The sequence below is a fragment of the Simochromis diagramma genome, unplaced genomic scaffold (genome assembly GCF_900408965.1).
Source record: "Simochromis diagramma unplaced genomic scaffold, fSimDia1.1 OVJJ01000344.1, whole genome shotgun sequence".
In the NCBI taxonomy this organism is placed as follows: domain Eukaryota; kingdom Metazoa; phylum Chordata; class Actinopteri; order Cichliformes; family Cichlidae; genus Simochromis; species Simochromis diagramma.
In genome coordinates this window covers 6,421,254-6,447,895 of record NW_024387375.1, presented here as the reverse complement: position 1 = coordinate 6,447,895, position 26,642 = coordinate 6,421,254, and the positions used below count along the sequence as shown (strand labels likewise).

The following is a 26,642-nucleotide window of genomic DNA, read 5'->3' as shown; positions in this document are numbered from 1 at the left end:
AAATGTAGTTTCTCCTCAGCGGAGATTCCGCTTTGAAGAATCGAGATGTTTAGGAATGAAACTACAATAACTCTCAGACACCCTTGAGGGGTGGAGCAAGGGTTTGCAAGAGTTGCCGGGAATTTTATGGCAACTTGGGTAGTTTAGAGACTTTAGAGAAGGTAAGTGGGATGGTCGTGTTATTTTTCCAAACTGGGTCGTTACCTAGGCCGTATGGGCATCTTAACTGTAGGCTACATTCAACAAATTTACGAACACATGATAGATTTGTAGTAGTCATGCTATTAATACATTTCACCCACCGCTTTCCAACACAGGCAAAAGCTAACCTGCTGTCTTTCCGATAACGCGTTACTCTTAGCTGTAGCTACCGTCTTACTAACATAATAATAAGTTAGGTCGGCGGTTCATCATACATAGTGTGTCGTTAGCATGTTTTTGGGACATAGGAACTCTTAAAAAAAGTGCTATTTTTGATTCTGAACTTTTTACAAATATCCACTTATTTTTATTGTTATTGTTTGTTATTCATTTTCTTAAGTTTCTTAATATCGTAAGTTTCCTTAAGATATTTTTTAAAATAAATATGAATTGTTTCTATTGTTTGTATTTTTTGCAGAAAAGCCTTATTGCTGAGCCCCTGCCAGCTGTAAACACATCATCATGTCTTCAGAGAATACCTCGTATGGTCTTTTAAGTCTTTCCTCTTGAACGTGTTCTTGAATGTAATGTTTATATCCATGTAATATGTACACATATGTTTCCATTTTCTAGAGATGATGAGGATACTTTCAAGATCCTGATTGCTACAGATATTCACCTTGGTTACCTTGAGAAGGATGCCATTCGTGGAAATGACACATACACCACACTAGATGAAATCCTGCAATGTGCCAAGCAAAATGAGGTGCATGCTTGTTGTAAGTGGACCTGAATGGACCATTACCTCCGCATGTCTCAAGTATCCATTTCTTTTCTTTTTGCTTGTTTCTTTGCTAACAGGTAGATTTCATCCTCCTTGGTGGCGATTTATTCCATGACAACAAACCTTCACGCCAGTGCCTTCACAAGTGCCTCACTATGCTGCGAAAATACTGCATGGGAGACTCGCCTGTACGCTTCGAAATCCTCAGTGACCAGAAAGTCAACTTCAACACAACACAGTCAGTTTCACTTGGTGTCATCCTGTAGAGGTTTTGCACGTAATGTCATGTACAGGTCGCTTAAGAACTGTTCGCCATATTGGATCTGATAAATGGTGGCGATCACATCCAATCACTCATATACACTTAACATACAAATTATCACTGATATTAATGAGAAATGAGCTATGCTGACTCATTGACGATGTAAGAGATAATGTACAGAGATGTGTCAGTATCATTATAAAATAAATACAATAAAAATCAGGTAAATACCTGAGCAATAACTGTGGTCCACTTGATCCAGTGATTACAATTCCAGGCCAGTAACTGGGGTTTGTTACCCATCTTGACACATAATACTGATAATTATTTAAACTTTTATACACCTTCATATCTTGTCCAATATAATTCGTTTTAAACAATATAATGATCTAAATCATGTGGTGTGCAGTCAGGGGGAATGCAAGGGTTACACAGCAAGAAGCTTGTTATGAAAGTGTGTTACTTTCTCTGAGAGAGTATATATACTGGTTTCTTTACTCTTTTACTCATCTAAGGAATGTTTAGTAGGTTTGTAACTGTATTTCAGGATTACAAGCCCAAAAAACAAGTTAGTGTCACATGGTAAACGGTCACGTGTCTGTGTTAAATATCAACACTTCACCGAGTTCTTTTGATTCCTCATAGGCATCCGATGGAAGACAAAACACTGCTCAGTAGACCATTTCACACTTACACAGTGACTTCTAGAAGGGTGATGCGTCCTGCATGACACGTTGCCGCGGATCTCAAAAATGGTGGTGCCCCCAATAGTTTTATTATAGAAGCTCTCTCATTCTAGTCTAAAAAACAGTGTCTCAGTAACTTTCCACTAGAAGATGGTCCCCTGTTATCTACCTTTTCCCAGGCAAGCGTGAGTCTGCAGCATTCAACCCCCCAAAGACACGTAGTCTAATGCCTTTATTTTCAGGGCCGTGTCCACTTAATACTATACTATATAACTTTATAACCCTTATTAATAAAAAAGCATAGCATTATTGAGGAACTTCAAATTATTTAATCCCAACATGTGCTAAACTTCTATAACACACTGTTTTATTTGTTATGTATAAATGTTATGTGTGTGTTGATATCTTGTAGGTTCCCCTGGGTTAATTATCAGGATGAAAACCTGAACATCTCTATTCCCGTGTTCAGCATTCATGGGAACCATGATGACCCGACTGGAGTGAGTTGCTTTTGGTGACAAAGGAAGTTATGAATTCAGATACAACACCCATTGTCAGGGTTCCTTTGACCCAGTGTTTTCAGTTCTGGACCTTTTGTCATTGTTTGTTTTCACGTGTGTGTTTCCTGTTAGTCTTCTGTCTGTGTGCATTCTGTTAAGTTCTACTTCCTCTTTGTCATTAATCAGATTTAGTTCAGCTGTGTTCTCACCTGTTTCCACTCATCATCGTTATCCAGTGTATTTAAGCCCTCAGTTTCCCTCAGTTCTTTGTCTTGTTGTCGTCAACTCATCGTGTGTGTTTACAGTCTAGTTCAGTAGTTAAGGTCAACCTTTCATGTTCAGTTCATCCTGTTTGTGTAATAAATCTGTGAGTCCTGCAGTTGGGTCCTCTCTTTCCATTCTCATACACCTGACTGTGACACCCATGCACTAATATTCAAGTATGTGGATTTCTGTATGTTTTCTCCAAGGCTGAAGGCTTGTGTGCATTGGATCTGCTGAGTGCTTCCGGACTTGTCAATCATTTTGGCCACTCCCAATCTGTGGAGAAGATAGAAATCAGTCCCATTTTAATACAGAAAGGCATCACCAAGCTTGCCTTATATGGTCTTGGTAGGTTCATGTTTCCAGATGGATCAGTAGTGTCCATTCCTAAAATAATCTTGTTGTTTCACTAAGATTTGTCAATCAATCAACGATTGATTTTAATTTTGTATTAATATGTCTCAAGGTTCTATCCCAGATGAGCGCCTGTACAGGATGTTTGTCAACAAACAGGTATCCATGCTTCGCCCGAAAGAAGACCAAGATGGCTGGTTTAACCTCTTCACCATCCATCAGAACAGGTAACTACATCATTTAAAAGCATTTGAGATGCAGCTGTGTCAAACTATGGAGTGCTGAAAGTGTCAAACAGTAGTAAATAAATACATAAATAAATACTTCATCATGTAATCAGTTAAACAGGTCATTAATATAATAATTACATTTTGAAATACATAATAAATAATTTACAAAGTACATAATTAAGTAAACAATGCTACTGGCGATTTAATTTGAAATGTATTCTGGGATACCTGGATACTCCAAATCCACATAGCCACCTATTGACATTGACACTGCATCAATCCATAATCCATAATCTGGGATTGGGCCATCTTGATTTGCTGTGCAGGGTAACCAAGCAGATGTGTGGGTCTGTTGACGAGTTGTTGTGATAGTTTAAATGACTTCATGATCCAGGAACAATGAAATAAAAATATATAAATAGTGAAATAGTAAAACATGTTTTTATGTTTTTAACTAATTAATGACACATTTAAGTAATTATTTTCTTTTGAATTTATTTATTAATTTGTTGAATTTATTTCCTATCTTAGTTAACTAGTCATACAGTTAAATAATGATGTCTTATCATGAATTATTAATATGTGATATAATTAATTAATTCAATAATTAAATAAACACACAATGGTGCATTCATTTATTTCATTTACTAAACAAGTCTGTCTCCAAGTGTTCCTCAGTAAAAATACAGGGTGTTGTGTATGTCAGAGTCTTACCTCTGATACTGCTGGATAAACAGAAACTCACTCAGGAACGAGGTCACACAGAGCTCAAGTTTTCACTTGCAAGAGGGAAGCAGTTGTCTCCAACCCACTTCAACTTGCTTTCCTCCTGCAGGTTGTTTTTATTGGTTACACACATAAATATTCATAAAGCTTGTTGCTGTATTACCTAAGAGAAATTACTATATCTGGTTACAAAGTGTAATTGTGCAAGCATGGTTATACAATGTGTGGTTATATGATGGGAGTGCAGCTCTCCCAGGATGTTGTTGGTATCTCGTCCCAGCCAGGTGGCTTCCCTCATTGAATAGAATCTGTTCTTCTCAAGGCTGCTTGTTCCCCTTATCGAGGTCGTGCACGTACTCATATGCGCGGGTTACATAAAGAGCAAATAGAAGCATTCTAGCTTTTTAAATGGCAACCTACAACACATACATTAAACCTAACAGTGTATATGAGAGGGAAGTTGTGACATGAAAAAAATCTTGTATTAGTATAACTTGTTCATAAATATCTTTTTATTTGATCACCTAATTATGTAAAAATACCAACAACTTTTTCTGTGTTTGTATTTTGTCAAGGAGTAAACATGGTCCCACAAACTACATTCCTGAGCAGTTCCTGGATGATTTCCTTGACCTGGTGGTGTGGGGTCATGAACATGAGTGTTTGATTAAACCCACCCTAAATGAACAGCAGCTCTTCTATGTGTCACAGCCTGGAAGCTCTGTAGCTACATCCCTTTCTCCTGGAGAAGCCACCAAGAAGTATGAATGCACACACATTAAATGAATCACATTCTGAATGTATTTTAATGTCAGTTCTCAAAACACTGTTTGTCTGTTTATTCGTATCTAGGAAAATTGGTCTGTTGAGGGTGAAAGGTCGTAAAATGAAATTGCAAGAGATCCCCCTGAAGACTGTGCGTCAGTTCTTCATTGAGGATGTGGTGCTGGCTGATCATCAGGACTGCTTTACACCAGATACACCTCATGTAACAAAGAAGGTGGAGGACTATTGTTTTGCAAAGGTCACAGAGATGCTGGACAAAGCAGAAAGGGAAAGACTTGGATGTCGGCTTACACCTGAGAAACCTCTTATTCGCTTGAGAGTAAGATGGATACACTGTGTGCATACATCCTAATGTTGCTGCTTAATTTAAATCTAAATATGAAATTCTCTTTGCAGGTGGACTACAGTGGCGGTTTTGAGGCATTCAATACCTCACGGTTCAGCCAGAAGTTTGTGGATCGTGTGGCCAACCCGAAAGACATAATTCACTTTATCAGACGCCGTGAGCAGAAGGAAATCAAAGGTTTGGCTGCTGTGAATCTCTACACCATTAACTCAGCACTGAATAAATCCCATAATGTAGCTCTGCTTCAGAGAGTAAACTGACCATTCAGCCCTCTGATTTAATTCATTTTGCTTTTTAGATGAGAGCAGTATTGACTATGGGAAGCTGTTCAAACCTACTGCTGTCGAAGGGTTGAGAGTGGAGGACCTTGTCAAGCAGTACTTTGAGGCAGCAGAGCAGGTGTGCTCATCTTAAAACCGGCATGTTTAGTGTATGGAATCTCTTGTTTTCATGTGGCATTTGATCTTTGTATTCTTTCTGTATGTCTAGAAGGTACAGCTGTCCCTGCTGACTGAACAAGGCATGGGTAAGGCCATTCAGGAGTTTGTTGACAAAGATGAGAAGGAAGCCATCGAGGAGCTTATCACTTACCAGTTGCAGAAGACACAGCTCCATCTTAAGTCTAGAGGAGTAACCACAGAACAGGATATAGATGCAGAGGTAAAAGAACGTGGCATGTAGTGGAAGTGGAGTAATTATTGTGGTCATATTATATATTTTTCATGTTTTTATATTTTCAGGTTCGGCTATTCAGAGATTCCAAAAAGAACACAGCTGAGGAGGAGAAAGACATCCAAGAAGTAAGTAATGACTTCACTGAAGCCTGAAATTCATTTCTGTGTTTGGTTAATTGTCTCTTTCTTTCTCAGGCTATGAACAGAGCCAAGGCTCACCGGTTGGAGCGTGGTGATGGTGACTTCGCAGATCTGGATGTTTCAGATGTTAATATGGACTCTGACGAAGGCTCGGTTCCAGTTGCTGCACCTACACGAGGCAGAGGGCGAGGAAGCAGAGGCCGTGGTGGCCGAGGGAGGGGCAGAGGTGAGGGCGATAAAGAGAAGCAGTAAAGGTGTATTTAAAAATCTTGATATGCAACAGTGCAGTGACTAAGTACAAGTTCCCATAAATGTGTGGCACTTGTAGGTTGACTTGCTTTCACTCTTATGTCCAGTTCATCCCAAACCAGCTCGATGGGGTTTAAGTCTGGAGGCTGTGTTGGCCACTCCATGTTTTCAAGCTTACCATCTTGTTCATTTTTCGTGAGGAGTTCTGGCATAGCTTGGACTTATGTTTTCATGTTGATGCCACACACTGTGGAATCATCCTTTCACCTACTGACGGCATTCAAAAACCCTGCATGATGAACCGAAGATTTCACATTTTGATTCATTAGTCCATAATACCTTCTTCCAGTCCTCAGTAGTCCAATGACAGTGTTTCATAGCCCAGGCAAGCCTCTTTGTCTTATTCTGACATCTTAGCAGTGGCTTTCTTGCTGCAACTCGTCCTGTCAAACCTGCAGCTTAAAGTCTTCTCTTCTGAGACTTGTTTACTACAACCACTATTAAGCTGTGTTTGAAGCTTTTGTCCTGTGAGCCGCCTATCACGCAAGCTGTTAACTCTCAGAAATTTGCCCTCTGATTCAGTTGTGGCTTTGGGTCTGCCAGAGCTCTTCCTGTCAGAGTTTGTCCCAATTTCTGAGTAGCTTTTGATGGTGAAAGAAACTATAATGACTCCTTGACTTTCTTTGCAATTTCTTTGTAGGAAGGACCTACATTTTTAAGTGTTATGATGCTCTGTCTCTCTTCCATTGTTAATTGCTTTTTTCTCACCATTTGTGTAGCAACACACTAGTTTCTGCAATACAGTACTGTTCAACTGATGCTCACAAGGGTATGGTACCACAGTGCTTTATACAGACAAAGGAGGTTGTAAGTAATCTAGAAAATCTGAAACACCTGTAGGAATTGTAGCACCAGCTTTTGACTTCCATTGCTGCAGAACAACTTTAAATTGTTAACCCATTTTGTGTTGCATGAAAAAGGAGTTTTTTGTATAATTCTGAAATGAACATTGACGATAACATGATGTCATGATGGGATGACATTTCGCATAAATATTATAGACATTATAGGCTAATGTGATAGTACAGAAAAAGCAACGTATATAATATCAATCCATGATTTCAATGACTTGTTCCATTATTTTTCGGGCTGTTCAGGTGCGACTGCCTCTGAACCAAAGCCAGCTGGTCGGGGTCGGTCCCAGAAGTCCTCAACAACATCCCAAAGCAGGAGCATTTTGCAGGGTAGGGGAATGTAAACTTCTGTTAGTGTGACTGTCTGTAAACACATGTTGCACTTGTCTATCCACAAAAAGAACCACAGAAAATTCACGGAAATCTGTCCCACGTCCACTGTATGTTTCCTCCCTCGCTCTTCAGCATTTCAGGCATCCTCTCAAAAGCCTTCTCGGACTAGAGCCACCAAATCTTACACAGATGAAGTGAGTTAATGATAAACAATAACACTCATAAACTCACAAATCTCCATTTTTAAGTGAAGCATACCATCCACTAACATTTAATCTCATATTTATCCATCTTTAGGTGATCATTGATGACTCAGATGAAGATATACCTGTAACAAAAGCTGCCCGGCCGCCTCCAAAGTATGTTTGTTTAAACCTAGACTGTAGAAGTGTTATATAGTGTTGTATTTTAGAGCAATGGCTTTTCTTAAAATCTTTGTTCTTTTCTACACCAGACCGTCGTCCTCATCATCATCGTCCTTCTCTAAATACGGCTCTCAGAGCCAGAGCCAGTCAAGAGGAATTGCATTTGAGGACAGCGATGATGATGAGGTAAAACAAGGCAAATTCATGTATAGGATGTGTCGTGTAAAGTGGGATTAACATTAAATCATATAATTTTAGGTGCAATAAAAATGCATCTGAATTCATGACATCACACATATATTTATTAGGGGTGCAACGATATTCGTATCGATATTGAACCGTTCGATACAGTGCTTTCGGTTCGGTACGCATATGTATCGAACAATACAACATTTGTAATTTATTTTATCAACTTTCCTTCTGACGATGCTGTCTGTGTTGAGCGCTCAGTGAATCTGCGTTCGACTACTCCGCCTAGGCTGCACTGTCGAGTGCAGATCCACTGAGCGCTCAACACAGACAGCATCATCAGAAGGAAGAGCGCAGGGCAAGCTAGCAAGACAGAAGTTAAGCTCTCTTTGCAACATTCAGATCTGGCGTTTGGAATTATTTTGGTTTTCATGTGACGTATGACCCTGAAGGTAAGCGAGTCATGGACTAAAGTAAAACAGTATGTTGGATGTGCCACGCAGTGCTCAATTACATGGGTGGGAACTAGTGTGTTAGCGCAGTTAGCTCGTTAACGTGTTGGCCGTCTAGCCCCATGCACGGAGCGATCGGCGGTAGCTCGTTAACGGAGATTTGCCGTGTTGTGGCGTTAAGGTCATTTCAACGAGATCAACCTGAAAGCACTAGTGGGAACACAACGAATATGACTGCACATTTACTCCGACATCATCCTAGTGCAAAGACAAAAACAACAAGCATGCTACTAACTTTAGCCGAGTCATTTAGACAGCTGTTAGCACATAATTCTCCTTATGCTGCTGAGAATATAACCCAGAAGAAGCGGATAGTATAGCTTTTATTTTGGAAAGAGACATTTCTCTGTAATAAACTCTCATTTCCAAAGATGAGTGATTCCTCAATCAGATACAGGGCTTGCAATATCGCTAGCCCGACGTCCTGGGGCTAGCGATTTTTTCAGTCGGGCTACCAAAATCTATCTCTTCCCTGCCCGTCGGGCTATTGTAGGAAGGAAAAATATATGTCAATGCTTTTGCATTCTTTCAGAAATGTAGCTGGGTAATTATGTCATTGGCATCGGTGAGCCACTGTCAATATGTGACATATTGAAATCGCTTTTGAATTTGCGCTTGTTTTTTTGCTTTCACTTTGCAATCGTGCCAACTGTGTATAGAGAGCGACAGCACTGATCTGTGAGTGATGATAATTTGTGCACCAATTCCTCTGACATCGTCTTATTAATCGTTAGCTTACTATGCAAACATGACAAGTGAAATCTCCCGCAGCAAGCTTAAACATGTGAGAGGTTGATCGCGCAGAGAATCGCTGAGCTTATGTGAGTGTGTGTGTAAAAGCAGCACGATATATATTTTAGTTCTGCTGAGCCAAATAGGACAGGTCAGGGTGAAGAAGTGACAGCCAAAGAAAAGCTTACCACAAAACGGAGAAGTTATGACAAATCAGACTATAAGGCAAAAAGAAAGTGCAGCTTTATGGTTTCATGGACAAAATAATTTCTGTGGCTGCGATATGACGAGCTAAATAACCAGGGCTGCACATAAGTGGTCCGCAGGTGCGCATTCGCTGTCAAAATAAAAAAACACGCACAAGGGTTAGGGTTAAATTTAAAAACTGTACTTTTGAGTTAAAATATATATTTATAATTTTAATAAATGACAAATTAAAAAGGCATGAACATTTTTTTTGTATCGAAAAAATATCGAACCGTGACACCAAAGTATCGAACCGAACCGAACCGTGAATTTTGTGTATCGTTGCACCCCTAATATTTATCCAACATTGTTACATCTTTTAGTTTTCTCTGACTCGTGCCTTAATCCTTTTTTCTTCATCTCTCTTTTTTTTGATACAGGATGATCCATTCAAAGCCCCGACCAGAAGATAACCATAAGTCCATCTTAATTTTTTCCAAAGTTGCAAGTTAGCTGCTCCGGTATTATTCTGAATGATTTCAAGGTCCATACACATTCAATTTCCTCATCACTCATTCTTAATGTTAACATTTTCATATCAGTCTATTTTCTGGTGAAAGGTTAGATTGAAGGGTACATATGGGCAAGGTGGAGGTTTTGTCCTGGGTTTGCACAGTAAGACTGTGCCTGTCAGTTGGTGGTGGACTGCATCTGTACATCAACAGTAACCACTAATGGGGTTTATCTCTGGCTTTTGTAGTACTTTTGTAGTTCTTGAAAAATAAATGTTGCTTTTGATATGTAATCAAGTGTTTTATTTTTGCAATAGAACTCAAAGTCACACATACACTTAGTGGACCCTTTATTAGGTCCTCCTAACTAGTACAAGGTCGATAATCACTTTTGCCTTACTCCTTCGTGACATAGATTCAAAAAGGATACTGGAAACATTTCTCAGAGACTTTGGTCCATATTGACATGATAGCATCAGACAGTTGCTGCAGATTTATCAGCTAGATATCCATGACGAGTCTCTTAATTCCATTCCAACCCAGAGTTGTTCTATTGTATTGAGATCTGGTCACTGTGGAGGGCGTTTGAGTACAATGAACACATTTTCATGTTTACGAAACAGTTTGAGCTTTGGTGCATGGAGTGTTACCTTGTTGGAAACAGCCACCAGAAGATGGGTGTACTGTAATCATAAAGTATAACAAGAAACCATTTTCGACACCTTTACACCAGCAGCAACGGCTCGAACCATTGCTACAAGGCAGGAAGGCTGACCCAACCATCTAAATTCTGCAGGAGACATTGCCTCCTTAGATTCTTCTGCAGCTGTAGCTCATTTGCTTCAAGGTTTGAATGTTGTGCATTTAGAGTTGCTCTTCTGCATTTCTTGGTTGTAACAAGTGTTTATATAAGTTACTGTTGCCTTTCTATCAGCTTGACACAATCTAGCCATATTCTACGAATTCTGAATAACACCATTTTAGAAGTCAGGTATTAACCCTTTAAACCAGGGGTCCCCAATCGCAGTCCACAAGGGCCGGTGTCCCTGCAGGTTTTAGATGTGTCCTTGATCCAACACAGCTGATTTAAATGGCTAAATTACCTCCTCAACATGTTTTGAAGTTCCCCAGAGGCCTGCTAATGAGCTAATCACTTGATTCAGGTGTTTGACATCTAAAACCTGCAGGACACCGGCCCTTGAGGCCTGGAGTTGCGCACCCCTGCTTTAAAGATGGGTTAGGGTTTAAAGGGTTAATGGAGTAAAGTCCCTGTACTTTGTTGACCATAAGGGGGCAGTATTTCTTTAATCTTCAATCATGCTGAACAAATGATTGTTTCTCCTGGCAAGGTGGGCTATCATCTGATTGTGCAAAAAGTTTGAATTAAAAGTTTGATCTAATATTTCATCTTTTGTTCATAATGTAAATAATGATAAAAAAAATATTTCTTCGTCACTTTAATTTAAGGTCTGTGGGTGTTTCTTTGAGGCTGGGATGACACAAACATTTAACGACACGCAATTAAGAATAGAACAATTGTCCCAGTTACCAAGTTAACATTGTTTTTATTGTCTTTGCAAACGTCTCATATATTAAACATCAACAACAAGAACAACAAAATGGAAAATATTCACAAATATTAATCCCCATGGCACTCATACTCATGTCCAACTCTATTTAATATATGATATAATAAAGTACTTTTTTTTTTTGGTAAAGAAACAGTTTTATAACAAATTCAGGTCGATTTCCTGTTTGAATGAGTTTTGGTTGAGTGCAAAAATTAACCAACTGCAATAAATTTGACAAAAACAAATTCTGCAGTATTTTTTGGGAGAAATTCCCTTGCAGTGAAGGAAATAACTTGGTGAACACTAGTTGAAATATTCTGGCTATAGTGAGAATATGAGTTGCTTACTCATGATGGAGCCAACATGCAGTGTGAGCTATGAATATTTGTATTAAATCTATGTGTAGACTCGTGACTTAAATCCTCTGCGCATAAAGTGAGGTCCTTTAATTCTCACGTTCCACTTAAAGTGCTAAATCATGTTGAGGTCAGAAATATCACACCTGCAGTCCTACAAAAAAAAAAAAAAAAAAAAAAGAAAGGGCCTTTGCCCTTTAATAGAGTCATCATCTAAAATAGCACAATAAATGCATTAAACTCAGACCTTTTGTCACTTTTAAAATATTACCGATACCTGATAATAAGGTATGTTACCTTTGTCTGTAGCAGTTGGACATATTAACCCTAACCACACATTCATAACCAAAAGTCAAGGCACACAGTAATCAAGTACATTATATCTGAGGCTTGCAGGACAAACTCCAAAAATAAAAGACACTTTAAAAAAAAAAAAAAAAAAAAAAAAAGCATTTGCAGCAATTAGTGTCAATATAAATAAAATAAACTTTGATGGTTCTTCTCTAAGGAAAACAAAACAACAACACAAGTCAATTACTTGGGTGTGACAAAGACACATACGAACACAAAAATGCTTTAAAAACAAAAAAAAACATGTATGACACTCTGCTATAAAGATCCCAAACATACTAGTTCACACAGCTACAGGCATAAATACAATTGTACCCTGAGATAACGAATATGAAATGGCACAAGCTGCACCTGACGTGTGTGTTTGATGAAGTGTGTGCGTGTGCACACGCGCGCACTTTGTTTATGCATATGGCTGTGTTTCTGTTTCCATTTTGCTGTTGAGATCTTCAACTTCTCCTCCCTCTGCAACCTTCTCTCACCTTTTGGCAACCAAAATGGAAAAAACCCCTCAAAAAACCAAAACAAAACCAGGTTTGACAGTTTCACAGTCTATCAGAGGTAGACCGCACTGGATTCTCATGGTGGTTGTTTATCACAGTGGATGACATCATGGGTTTTTCTGTAGAGATGAAATAGAAATCATCTTGAGGATTGTATATATTAAATTACAATATTATGTTTTTAATATTTTTGAGGCAAATTCTTAGCCAGTGAAGTGACAAACATGTTGTGATGTGACTTTGTTTCAACATATGCAGTACCTCAATGACTGTTTGGATCCAGTTGAGCATCACTTCCACGTTGGTGTAAACACCTGGCTTTCCCTTCCGGGCACAGCCAACACCCCAGCTCACTACGCCTACCAGATTCCAACTGGAGTCACTGATATGCACCAAAGGGCCTCCACTGTCCCCCTGACATTTAAAATACATTTTAAAAATGAAGTTTGTTCACCAAAAATAACTATAATACCCAGAATACAAAATCTAATGTAAATTAGAAAATAAATTGGAGGCCTGTTACCTGGCAGGCATCAACCTTCCCTTCTGGGAAGCCTGCACAGAGCATCCTATTTGTTATGATGCTACCATAGACTGTGGGGCTGGAACATACTGACTGAGCTATCAGAGGGATATTGGCCTCCTGCAGTATGTCAGCAACTGCACCTGAAGGCAGAACACAAGCACACAATGTTTGCAACCTCATAGACAGGCAAAAGTATTTTTTCTGTTTGCATTATTAGGTGATAAAGAATAGGTTGCATGTAGGATTTCTCACCATTTTCCCGTCGGTATCCCCACCCTGTCACAGTCATGTAGGTTCCAGCTGTAATGCTATAGTCTTTAGGAGGCAGACAAACTGGTCTTCTGACATCTGGAGGAAAAACATTTAATAAAGTGGAAATTTTTATTTGTTTTATGTAACTTTGAGAGTTTGAAAATACATATAAAGATATAAGCTAATTACACAGACTGAATATAAGTTACTACGTAGTGAGAAGCTTGATATTTGACACATAGCCACTAGAGGGCAACAGAGAGGTGGTTGAGCCTACTGAATACAAACATACTGAATACAATTTAAACTAACCTGACACTGTGATCGGCCTAGTGAGTCTCATCAGTGCTATGTCATAGTCATTTGTTTCTGCATTGTAGTCTGCATTCACTATAACTCTGTCCACAGAGGAGCCTCCCAGTGTGATTATGCTTGTCTGGCCTGACACCACTGCCCATTGCCTCAACTCCTTATTACTTCTGCAAAAAAAAAAAAAAATAAAAAAAAAAAGAGAGAGAGAGAGAGAGAGCAAGAAGGAAGCAGGATCATGAGGCTAATGAATAAGACAAAGCAAATTTAGTGGAAATGATATAGTATGGTAACTATACTGACCCAGTGAAGCAGTGGGCAGCAGTGACTACCCAGCGCGGTGACACCAGTGAGCCTCCACATGTATGTTGGCCAGACCGCTGCAGGCTGACCTGCCATGGCCAGCGGTCAATGGATGTATCAGTGCCCCCAACGATGCGATCATCAGCACCCACATTTCCACAGTCTGATAAGATATAATATTGTTATTTGCAAGGACCCGTGGTTCATTTCAAACTGCATTTTATATTATGTCTGTTTATTTGCTACTTTGTTATATGTCGCTAGGAAATAGTTCTGCTGTGTCCTGGAGACATGTATGGGCCTGTTAGTGTGAAACTCTCCACACAACAAGTAGTCTTCCACTTACAAAGCCAAGAACTTCACTCTGCCTTGTTAGGTGTTGTAAACAATATTAGTGGCAGGTGCTGCCTTTGTAAAAATAAAACTCACCTGAACAGGATAAAGATACCACAGATCCAGACTGGCATACACTACTGTTGAAGAGATGTAAGAGGAGTTGGTCAGATGTCAGACATTATTCATATGATCACAAAACAGCCTCACAATTAGTCAAATATAGAAAACACACATCCAATTGCTAATTTGTCTTCACCCTCGTGCAGAATTTCGTTTGCATTTCTGCTGGGGTTTTATACAAAGTAAAATCTTTGTTTTGTTCACTTTCGTAAAGGATAAGATAGAAGGAACAAAAACTGTGGGACTTTTTGTCTTTCAGGAATAGAAACTAAAGACTCATTTGAAGGGGTTGCATATGAAAAGGGGAAAAAAAAAAAAAAAAAAAAAAAAAAAAGTGAAATCTAAAAAAGAAAAGGAGAGAAAAAGTGAACAGTTTCCTAACAAACAGGGATACCAAGCATGGAAAGTGTATATTGACATCCTGTTTTTAGCTAAATGCAGAAGCAACTCGCAAGGAGCCGGTGCTTCTTTGTAAGAATACATTTAGCAGAAAGTGACACACAGAAAGTTCCCTTATTAGCATTTCTATTTTGTGTAGTTTATGTTGCAATGGCAAAATATGAAGTCATGATTTGGCTTCCATATGATGACATCTTCCTTACCGGTCAGCAGTGGCTTGTTGTATAGGTGTGTTTGAGGTCCCTGGCCTGACAGCTGTAAATGGTCCAGTTTTCATCGGTGACGTTAAGGAGCTTACTAAGATGTTTTTGCTAGTAGGCTTCCTGTGGAAGCAGGGGGGGGGGATTTTATGCTTGATTTCAGATCACATAACAGGGATGTTAAATTTGCAAGGTATTCCTCAAATTTCAACACCTTGTGATTGTAAACTCACATTGTGTATCCCAGTTGTGTACATGCCGTCTGTGTGTGCGCTTGGGTCCAGTCGTCAGAACAAACAGTCCGCCAACCTGAGTCTGGACCGTAAACTTGCAAGACCTGATCATTCGACTGGAGTCGCACTGGAGAGAGGAATGAGGAGGAGGCATTTTTCAGTTTTTCGTTTATTTATGATGACAAAGAAAGAGTGGGGAGTGCACTCTACCTGGAAATGTAGTGTTTACTTTAAAGGTCGTCATGCAGGTAATTTCATCTTCTGCTCCTGCACAGTCAATGTGCCCATCGCAGGTTTTGTCTAACGGGATGAATTTCACAGACCGTGTGCAAAAAAAGTATTTGCTTTCAATCAAGTTTTTAACTGAAAAGAAAAGAGAAGGACAGGATCACAAGGGTGTGGCCAGTTTTACATATTGCAGCGTGTAAAGTGTGTTTTGAGGAAGTACATTTTTTAGGAATTGTAACTCACTGAAGTATGCTGCAATGGCCAGTATGCCCAGTATCAACATAACTGTCAGTGTAGTGATCAACACTTTCTTGATCTTCGCTCTCTTCTCTTTCGGGGTGTTTGGAGCCGTCATGGGCCTTCTGTGGCGTCCTGGCCGAGGAACTGCAGAAAGAAGAATAATTAGAAGTGAGATAACAGAATCTAAAAAGAAATGTAAGGACGCAATCAACAGGAAACTGCGATAGCAGAATAGAAACCGCAGAACAGAGACCAAAAAGGGTAGAAAATTTGTCAAGATGGAAAAAAAAAAAAAAAAAAAAAAGAAGTGTGCACATGCAAATTCTAATTACTGCCTGGCCTGGCTGTTTCCAAGTATTTATCATACTATGCATAAAAACATTATTCCAGCGCAGCAAAAATACATATATTGATCCCAAACCAACACAAACTTATAGCTTACCTGGGTTTGTAGGATTTAATGGCCTTGAGGTTTCCTCAGGGAGCTGAGCAGCTGTCTGAGGACAGAAGAGACAAAAGCAAAGGTGAAAACTGGGGTGTAATCACATCAGGTGCCTGTGTCTCTAGGTTATACCTCCTTTAACTCCCTGAGCATGGACATGCTTTATTTACCATGCAAATGTCAGTGTAAGTAGCTGAGCTTGCACAAACTCTTTCAGCAGAGCTTTTTTGTGTTTAGTTCCAGATAAGTGTTTAAATATGTGTAAAAAATAGCTCTCTTAAACTTAAGTTTCCTACAGTGCCTTGCTCTTCTCCATTGTGTCTTGTCTTCGTCTGAGTTGGGATGTTTGTGTGTGAAACACTAGACCCAATTTCCTAGTCTACTTGTGACTGATCACACCTGCCCTTCATCTGCCCATCTAGACAGCTGTGAATAAAAGGTGGGCCTTCATCTCCTCTCTGTTATATTGTTCAGTCTACTAACATGATGGTATCAGTGGTCATTAGGCCACCGGACTAATTAGCTTTGGTTACCTTTTGTTGCTTTAGCTAGGGTTTTTTTTTTTTTTTTTGATTAACATCATTCCTGTAATTCAGCACGATCTGCCATGTTGTCAGTATGTTTCAATTAATCAACAGTGCTAAAGCCAATCAACCTCTAACCCATTTCCTCTTTCAGCCCTCACTAAGCCAACCACAGTAGGCCTGCCCCACCTGTTTTCACAGCTTTTTCAAGTGCTGCCATTTCAGCTCGCTTAGCCCTTCTGCCAGTAACCAACATCTCCTCCCTGCATACTCATGGTTTTACCATTTCTTCAATTCTCTAAGTATTAACAGTAAACCGGTGGATCTGTCTTTTATGGGTCTGCATTTGTAGATCAGTGCATAAAATACAATCTGTCTAGTGGAGGATCACAGAAAAAGACAAGTTATGGAAACATGGCAGAGAATGTGTTGTTCACATTAAAACTGTGTCTTTTTGGAATAATTGCCCAAGCACAAAATACACCAGCAGTACAAAGTGTCCTGTGTACTGAGGAGTATTGTGACAGGCTGTATTTGGGCCCAGTGAAATTTCTGTTTAACTGAAGCTGATACTGTGGAAACAGTATAAACTGATAGATCAGGGTGAGTGTCCTTCACATAAAATGTATCAGGTTAAAGGCCCATATTATGCAAGTCAAACAGCTTGTGTAAGTGCATACAGTCCATTTCAGTCACGAAATTTCAGTCACGAGTAATGCCTATATTCTTTTTGTTTCATTTTCATACTTTGGCTTTCAGATTAGGAAATGTGTCTAAATGACCTAACTACAGAAGACTTAAGACAGCAGCAGATCCATGATTTCAAATCAGTACACTTACTGATGACTGATGACACCTTGATTTTGTGATTTTTCATAAGGTTGAATTGTGCTTGAAAAAAGCCCTGCAGTGTCTTTTTAAAAATGTTTACCTTACACAGACTGCAGTTAGAAACATGAATATTTTTTCAGTAAGCTCATTTTACTTTGGTCTCTTTAGTGGAGATCGGTAACACCAAAGGGGTAATAGGAGCAGATGGTCTTTGACTCTGACATAAGTTGTTTGAATAATCCTTTTTTCCTGCTTACCTTTTTGCTTAACAACACACAAAGTGGCTGGCTAGCTTACATTAGCCGCGGCATAGCAAGATGTTACTTTAGCTCATACATAACAGTTGTTCAAAGATGACTTTTGGTAATATTATTGGCATAGTTACTGTATATATAGTAACCGGTTATCCATTCCTTATCCACTCTGCACCATTGCACCATAAATATGTTGTTATGTGTTGTCTATGTCATGTTGATGCCATGTTGTCAGTATTGTCTGTTGTGTACACGGAGAGCAAAGAAATAACCAGAGATCAATTTCTTGTATATGTACACATATTTGCTATATCAAGCTGATTCTGATGGTCAGTAATGATAACTAATGAGGCTGGTTCCAAATGAGCTCTATGGGGTAGTTAGAAGTTGGCTTCTGATTTTACATCATACAAACAGCAAACAATCAGGCAACACTGACAATCAGTGTACCTCCAAAAGGTAGAGTGAGTGCTACATGTGCTAATTATCAAATGTGTCATGGGAGAGATTTGGGGTTTAGCCAGCGAATGGTTACATTCACATTAAAAAGACATTAAAAAGGTATTTGGTGCTGAGCTTGAAGAGTTTTACAGAGCTTTGTGGTTAAAAACAGATGCTCCAAAGCTATTACTCAACTTGCAGGCGAGTTAATATACACATTTTTCTTCTTTCACTCATTCGTTGCCTGTACTACACCAGAAAGTCAGTCACTACCAAGATGCGTGTCTCTTGTTCAATTATAAGTCAGAGTAGCTTATTTTATTCTCTCATTCACTCAGTCATTTCTTCAGCTCTGAGGTGTCTCTCACATTCATACCATTAAGCTATTATGTGCATATTCATTACATCTAACCAGTCCCTTTCCTGCCTCACTGGCCCTCATTAGCTGTTGTTGACAAGACAAGCTACTTTTAGAAAACAACAAGAACAACTAATCTGTGAAGAAACTCAGGTAACAAATTATTTGAAGAATCAGGACCTACAGATTTCAGATTCAAGTAATAATTTACTAACTATTAAATCAACAAGAGGAAAATGAATATCACAGTGGATTACAGTAGTGAAGAATGATTTGCCAACATTGCAGAGGAGGAGGATTGCATCAGGATGAGATGGAGGTATATGAACAGTCAAAAAAGAAGAAAAAGAGGAGAACTGTGATATGTTGTTTGGCATTTACGGGTTTTATCAGGGCTATAGTTCATAATCTGAGAGTAACAGGGGTGTTTGTCTCTTCCTGAGTTCCTGTTTTTGAAACTTAAATGTTTCAGATCATCAAACAAATTTAAATATTAGGCAAAAATAACACAAGTAAACGCAAAATGCAGTTTCTAAATGAAAGTGTTTATTACTTAGGGGGAAAAAATTACCTTCATGGTCCTGTGTAAAAAGATGACTGGACTTAAACCTCAGAACTGGTCGGGCCACCCTTAGCAGAAAAAAACTGCAATCAAGCATTTATGATAGCAGGCAATGAGTGTTTTACAGAGATGTGTAGGAATTTGGGCCCTCTCATCTTTGTAGAATTGTTATAATTCAGCCACATTGGAGAGTTTTTGAGCATGAACCACCTTTTTAAGGTCATACCACAGCGGGACTAGGCCACTCCAAAGTCTTCATGTTGTTTTTATTAAACCATTCAGAGGTGTACTTGCTGGTGTGTTTTGGATCATTGTCCTGCTGCAGAGCACACTTGGGTTCAACATAAACAAATGGCTGCACATTCTCCTCCATGTCTTGATAGACCAGAAACATTTATGTTCCTGTGGTTCTTAAAGTTGTACTGGTGGTCTTTTGTGACCTCCTGGATGAGTCATATATGCTTTTTTTGCATTTTTGGTCGGCCGTTCACTACTGAGAAGATTCGCTACTGTTCCAAGTTTTCTCAGTTTGTGTGTAATGGCTCACACTGTGGTTCACAGTGACTGTGGCTCAGGGGGTTGGGAAGCGCATCTGTAACCGGAAAGTCGGCGGTTCGATCCCCAGGATCTCTGTCCTGGTCGTTGTGTCCTTGGGCAAGACACTTTACCCTACTGCCTACTGGTGTTGGCCAGAGGGGCCGATGGCGCGATATGGCAGCTCGCTTCTGTCAGTCTGCCTCAGGGCAACTGTGGCTACAACTGTAGCTTGCCTCCACCAGTGTGAGAGTGAATGAATAGTGACATTGTAAAGCGCTTTGGGTGCCATGAAAAGCGCTATGTAAATCCAATCCATTATTATTATTCACTGGAGTCCCAAAGCCTTAGAAATGGCTTTATAATCCTTTCCAGGCTGATACTGTAGATGACAGTAACTTAGATTGTGGCATGATAGCCTGCTTTACTTTGTTGGAAAGGTTCTTTTTAAGCAAGTTCTTGATTCAACAGGTCTGCCAGTAATCAGGCTTTGGTGTGCTTATTGGAACTGAACTCAGATTTCCATGAAATGTAGTTAATTCATCATTTAAGAAGAGAGAAAATTACTTTTTTCACACAGGACCAGGTAGGTTTTGATAACATCTCTCCCTTAATCAAAGACATCATCATTTAAAACATAAATTTTGTATTTAGTCAGGTTTCCTTTGTCTAATCTTTAAAGTTGTTTGATGATATGAAACATATAAATGCGACAAATATGCAAAAAAAAAAAAGAGTGCAAAAAACAAAATTTAACCTAGAAGGGGGCAAACACTTTTTCACACCACTGTATATACTGGTAAAATATCTTAGCTTTGTTTAGGTTCAAAAAACACTTGATAAACTTGTTAGCTTCTTTATTTCTTGTGCAATAAAGGGACTGGGAAAAAATCTATTTAAAAAGTATGGTGTTTCTGTCATACTGGTGTAAACTGCTCAGTCAAGCATGTAGAGCGTTCATAAATTTCACACAGCAGCGAGCAAAATACCGTGGTGAAAGTGTACAACACAGAAAAATTCCCATGGCTTCAGCTCGGAGTATCTGTTAGAGTAATTGTCATGCTTGACTGCCATTACTGTTCCTCAAGTCCAGTCACCTTTGCAATTAAAATTGCAAGTTGTGTTCTTAATATGAATGTAAAATTCTATAGTCTTTAATAGGAATTAAATAAACATTTTACTGAACAAAACTGGTGAAATCTCTTTCTGTACTGTGCTGTGTGAAATAATAACTACATTTTCAACTTCCCTCTTAAACTTCCTAAAATGCTACTGTAATGTTGTTCCCCCTCGAAAAATGCAAACCTTTACTTGCTTATCCCCAGCATCTCAACAACACATGTCAACATTTTGAATCTCAACCACTTTTATGCCTTTCACAAACAAAGGTTATCTGTGTTGTACTATGCTCAATTATGACTATTAGTCTCACTGCATTTCCAACATTTGGCACACATTATGCTAGTCATGTGGTTTCACCTATAGCATTATACTGTAGATCAAGTGTCACATCAATGTGGCTGCTGACTGGCCTATTAGAAGATTTTAGTATACGGTATATTTTGTTACAGAGGGGTAGCTCGAAGAACACTTTTCATCAGCCTGCTGTTCTACCTTTGTCTTGTCCTCAAAGCTCTTCAACCGCTAGATTACAAATACATTTAGCGTAGCACGTATGCTTCAGATCGGCTGGTACAAAAACACAACATGCAGGTCACTAACCAGTGAGGACTTTCCAGAACCAAAACAAAAAACAAAAGACAAAGATTAAAACTGGGAAGAGTTATTTTCTTTCATTTTCACTACTGCTTATTTTTGATGCAGAAGTATCAGGTAATCCACCCTTCTATTTGCACATTTATGTGTCACTAGTGTCACTTAATTTGGTAGAGCTACAGAGAAGTATGAAGGCAAATTTTGAAAACAGATCCCATAACTGCCACTGTCTGTCAGTGAAAATATACAAGTTGCGGAGAGAGAGGGGCGAAGAATGCTGTTGGGCAGGTTTTTCTTTCTTTCTTTTTTTTCTGAACAGTAGCTCAGTAGCTCTGTGCTGGTTTTGCTCATGTGCTCATGTTCAGCATTCAGCTTTCATCTTAAAGTACAAGAGTTGAATACAGTGTATAAAAGAATGTGACACCTTCCTCTTTGTTTCATTTACTGACTTTTCAGAATTCTCAGATTTCACTTTACATAGAAATCCAGTATCCAGTGGCACTTTGCAAATAACATGAGAATTTTACACTCCTACAGTAAATATGCTGTTAAGCTGTAGTTAGTCTACATCCATATACTTAAAAAATAAAGAAACAAAAAAAGCAATATAAGGTGATTCTGAGATTTAAACACTGTGTTTCACCATGTTTCATCTGGCTGGCTTATTCATTTAAAATAAAACATTCACCATTTTAATTAACTATTTTATTTTTAACCACTGTTAGTCAATACATAGTCACAAAAGAACCAGACACACCCATTCCTGAAACCAACTGGAGGAAATGTTTATGGGGGGAAATAGGTAGGTACAGTAGGAGAAAGTAGGTTATCGTCTTGTGGTATAAATTACAGTTATTTCGGGAAGTAATAAAAGCAGGATAAACAAAACAGTGGGCAGGCCATACAACATGGGAAACCAAGAAGCCGGCTAAAGAAATTTGCCTTGAGTGGCCCTTCCTGTAAAAATGCATTGTCATGCCATGAGATATGACGACAGTGTACTTGGAAACTTAGATGTTGTCATTGGTACCAAGACAAATATAAACGATTTTATGAGTCAGGGCAGTATTTCAAAACAGCCTGGTAGTACTAGTTAGTCATGTGTTATTCAGAGCAACAACTAACCTGTTTATGAAAAACACTGGAAGTGCTGCACTGGATCAAAAACACTGTTAGTAATATTTGCTCGTCAAAAGGCCAGTGGTGAAAAAACATGACAGCCTATAAAACCAAGGCTCTATCAATGACAGCCTATATCAAGTCATTGATAACAATGACTTGATATGAATAGAAGTCCTTGGTTTTATTTGGCTGTTAACCAAAATACTGTATGTAAATATAAATGTCCTTTATACATGAATTTAAAACAAACAAACAAAAAACCCCAGAACAAAAACCAACAGCTTTGTATTTGGAGTTAAGGATACTCCTTCTAAGGGTATAACTTGCGATCGCAATAAGGTGAGATTCCTTCTGTATTGCCACCTACAGTAAGCTTCCAGTTTTAATAAGCCTAGCTGATTCATACAGTGGACTGCGGCCAAAAAGCCTTGAAGGGAAAAAGTATAATTGGGTCAAGTTTAACAGAAAAAAGCCGTTGATACGGTAAGCTCAAGTATGTTTCCTTTACTGCTTTGTTGTAGTAACAGTCATACACACACACAAGAGTCATCCTCTGGGAACGTGTGTGATACTTTGTCATTTTTCCTTTTTAACATAAGACCATTAATTGTTTATTGATGTTAATAAGGCTGATATAATATGTAGTTTTCTATGCAATAGCCAATGCATGTTGATCTTTCCTGTAGAGCCATTGTGGAGCATCGCTTGTTGCTTGGGATGAGTGTGAAGCTACTAATTTTAAGATAACAAATACCTAGATCTCTCTCTCTATAAAAAAAGACTTGACTGGAATTATTCTTTATGAACCCTGAAATGAGTAAACGTACACACCTCTTGGATACCCATGTTTGCGTTAAGTGTTACTCAGTTTTGTGGGTCCAACATTAGTGGCTGTCTTTTCCGTGCTGTGTTATTATGAAAAGTATTGTATTCTTCATACGGCCGTGCTCTACATTCAAATATCAAAAATTCTATTGGCAAAATTATGAATGTGAAATGTTCCTGCGTGTTACTGCTACTTGTCACAGACCGTTGATAAGGTCCTCAAAAATATGTCACTACACAACATCTGTTCTGGTTTTGTATGAGCTATCATTTCAACATAGCTGCTGTTGTAAATAATATCAATGCAAAAGGTCTATCCAGTGTCTTTATATTACGTTAAATATCAAGTTTATTACCACGTAATATCCAGAGGTCATTATTCAAATCACTTCTTAAAGGCAAGCCATTGACTATATACCTACACGATGTAAATAATGTTGATTGTACTTCCAGTTGCACTTACCCACATGGTGAAGGTGTCTCTTTTGGTAAGGCTTGATGTAGCTTGTCACAGAGTACAGAGTAAACACTGCCCTCCCTTTCAGGAGGTGGGATTCCTCAGAAATTTTGCTGTCCCTTGGCTATCTTTGTCCCCTTCCTCTTACCGTCATGCTACAAAACCTGGCTCAGTTGAGTCTCGCACTGTCTTCCTTCTTCCTTCCTGTTTTCTTTCTGTATTACTGTAACTTAATCAGATGCCCCTCTTCAAAACCCCAAGGCCGCAATGAAGCTTGATAATACGTAGCCTTTCAAATCAACACGGAGAGCTTCTTTTAAACGATCGATTCCCACTGACAAAACAAAACTAAAGTCCAGGTAACCTGACACTTTAACCCTCCTCTTTCCCTTGCTTTCTGTCTCTCTCTCTACCTGTGCGCTTTTTTCATTTCTGTCCCTCCTCCCACACCGTCCTCCATATCTAAACTTCTTTAGCCTCTGCGACACAAAGCATGCTCTCTTTGTATTTTTCTCCTGTCATGTTCTTTACCCCCCCTTTCAGTCATTCTTTGGCTTTCAAATTTTACGCAAACACACATTCATGTGGCAAACCATCTCCATGTATACAAATGGATGCAAAAACACAAACGTAACACACAAACGAGTAAAACTTGAATTTTCCAGTGGCGCGGCGTACGCTCGGAGGTTTAGGTGTGTCTCCAATCTGTTTTTTTTGACAGTTTAATGATTACTTTGATTACTTAGATTACTGTAATACTATATGTACAAGCACACCACAGTTGTAGTGACTGTTGAGATTGTGACTAAAGGTCCAACATCCCCATCTGTTTCAGCCATGCCGCAGAATATCTCTTCTTAATATTCTGAAGAGCTAAATTATCTTTTAAAGGTGCATTCAGTGACCGACCTGGTCACTAAGTCAGAGTTTCTAAAAATGAAGCCACTGTGAATGTCATGGGACACTGAGCATAGACGGCAGAGCAAGAAAAAAAGCTTCATTGGGAGTGTGCGAGAGAGAAGACTGATAAGGTCATCTGAAGAGAAAGAACCATTGTAAATAAACAGGAGCTGACTGTGCTGTTTGACCAGGTCTACTAAAAGAAACAACCCTTCATCACTTGGACTCTCATATGGTATCATCAGTTGTCTCACAGGATACACTATATAAGAAAATAGAGGGACTGATAGTACTTCAGGTGTGCTGCTACAGTATACAGGTAGACTTGCCGGAGTGAATCAGTTTGAAGCAAATCATTTTTGCTTAGGTCTCTTTCAGCCAATAACTGCTGTTACTTTGTTGGAATTCAGGCTGGGGTAGAATTAATAAGACATTTAGAGCCTCCACCCTGAATTACATGCATGAATTCTTTTTGTGAGTTTACCCATTGAAGCCTGTGGAAAATTGTCATCAAGCAGCATTACACACTGCCACTTTTTTTTTTTTTTTTTTTACCACAGTTTGTAAAGAAAATCAGGCATCATTTATATCCCCTTTGCTATATTACATTTCTCACAGGCAAACAATGTAAGTTGCGTGAATGCTGCAGTCGCAATATTTATCCTCTCCAACAGTCTGACATGATTAAACAATAGCTGACAAAATGTTTGCACACACAATAAAAGAGAAGACGAGAGAAAGCCAGGGATCTAATAAAGCTACTGTACGCTCTTGTTTGATTCCATTAAAAGACTGCTTCTTCTTTTGTTTTTGTTTGATGATCCTATCAGTTCTGTGACGTGACATCCAGTCTAATGCAGATAAAATTAATTAACTTCTTTGTGGAAGCCACCTGTTGTTTGTATCTTCTGCTTTCTTTTAAATCTAGTTGTGTGCAAAGCTCAAGGATGGCATGAACATCTTGGTAATAAGTTACATATTAACTTAAATACATGTGTGTTTCTGCTGAGACTCAAAAGTAATGATGATGAACATGAACCAAATAAGAGAACTTCCTATTTTCAAGCGTTTGTATCGCTTATTCTACGAAAGCATTGTTGAGCAACAATTATTTTAGCAGCACATTTGAATTCTGTGCAAACCTCCGAAGAATTTAAGCAGAGTGATTTTGTTTCACATATTAGGTCGTTTAAAAACATATTAATGACGTCGAGTATTACAATGCCAAATTTGCACAAATTTAAATAAAAATATGCTTGCAGAAACAACTCCAAAAATCTCCTGTTAAAACAGCTGATGATGTTGTATTTGACTATGTCCAACTTTAGCCCATCACGAATGGACGCAACGCATACACGTTAATTCCGCACAGCTTTCCGTTTCTTTTCAATGACGTCAGTGAAATTTCAGTGAAAGATTGTTCATATGAAGAACTTTAAAATGTGTGGGACTACAGAAATTTAAAATCTGGGAATCCCCTTTAAAGCTAAGACATCTTTATCAGGCATGCTCTTATCAGAGTTTAGTAAAGTCGAAACTTGGAAACAGAATTATGAAAGTTTTCTCTGAGCTGGTGAAGGTCCCCATATCTGTAACTCATACAGGATGCTGTTCTTTCCTCAGTTCTCCCTTTTCTGGATGAATACAATAAAACACGTATAATGACGTAGACATGACCTAGATGCCATCACGATTGCAAAGTTGTAAAAAAAGAAAAAAAGAGAGAATTTATTACCTTAACACAGATAAACATATATTGCTTTTCCTTACTTGAGAAATGGTTGTCGCTGTCAGTCTTTCTCAGTGAAGTTCTCAGTAAAGCATCTATAGAACAGGGAGCAGCCTGGTTGGAAGTGACACCTG

At 38.8% G+C, this 26,642-nt stretch overlaps 2 protein-coding genes across 6 annotated transcripts; one reads left to right on the top strand and one right to left on the bottom strand.

Annotated features, from left to right (window-relative positions):
• The first annotated feature begins 34 nt into the window (after nucleotides 1-34).
• mre11a (MRE11 homolog A, double strand break repair nuclease) lies at nucleotides 35-12,026 on the top strand. Its single transcript, XM_040008913.1, has 19 exons — nucleotides 35-161; nucleotides 620-683; nucleotides 775-907; nucleotides 1,003-1,163; nucleotides 2,286-2,373; nucleotides 2,844-2,985; nucleotides 3,104-3,218; nucleotides 4,523-4,708; nucleotides 4,800-5,052; nucleotides 5,130-5,256; nucleotides 5,378-5,478; nucleotides 5,569-5,739; nucleotides 5,820-5,879; nucleotides 5,949-6,120; nucleotides 7,301-7,387; nucleotides 7,523-7,584; nucleotides 7,688-7,749; nucleotides 7,845-7,941; nucleotides 9,815-12,026. The coding sequence occupies exons 2-19, from the start codon at nucleotides 664-666 to the stop codon at nucleotides 9,845-9,847; spliced, it is 2,070 nt and encodes a 689-aa protein (XP_039864847.1). The 5' UTR covers nucleotides 35-161; nucleotides 620-663; the 3' UTR covers nucleotides 9,848-12,026.
• tmprss4a (transmembrane serine protease 4a) lies at nucleotides 11,435-26,642 on the bottom strand. Of its 5 annotated transcripts, none has more exons than XM_040008918.1 (13): nucleotides 26,550-26,642; nucleotides 16,256-16,310; nucleotides 15,817-15,957; nucleotides 15,556-15,708; nucleotides 15,346-15,472; nucleotides 15,116-15,235; nucleotides 14,487-14,530; nucleotides 14,058-14,220; nucleotides 13,758-13,924; nucleotides 13,446-13,541; nucleotides 13,191-13,333; nucleotides 12,929-13,081; nucleotides 11,435-12,786 (listed from the first exon to the last, which is right to left on the bottom strand). In XM_040008918.1, the coding sequence occupies exons 3-13, from the start codon at nucleotides 15,926-15,928 to the stop codon at nucleotides 12,775-12,777; spliced, it is 1,290 nt and encodes a 429-aa protein (XP_039864852.1). In that variant the 5' UTR covers nucleotides 15,929-15,957; nucleotides 16,256-16,310; nucleotides 26,550-26,642; the 3' UTR covers nucleotides 11,435-12,774. The 5 variants fall into 5 exon arrangements, with proteins under 5 accessions (XP_039864852.1, XP_039864849.1, XP_039864850.1 ...); XM_040008915.1 differs by lacking the exon at nucleotides 26,550-26,642 and adding an exon at nucleotides 23,886-24,278; XM_040008916.1 differs by lacking the exon at nucleotides 26,550-26,642 and adding an exon at nucleotides 16,426-16,778.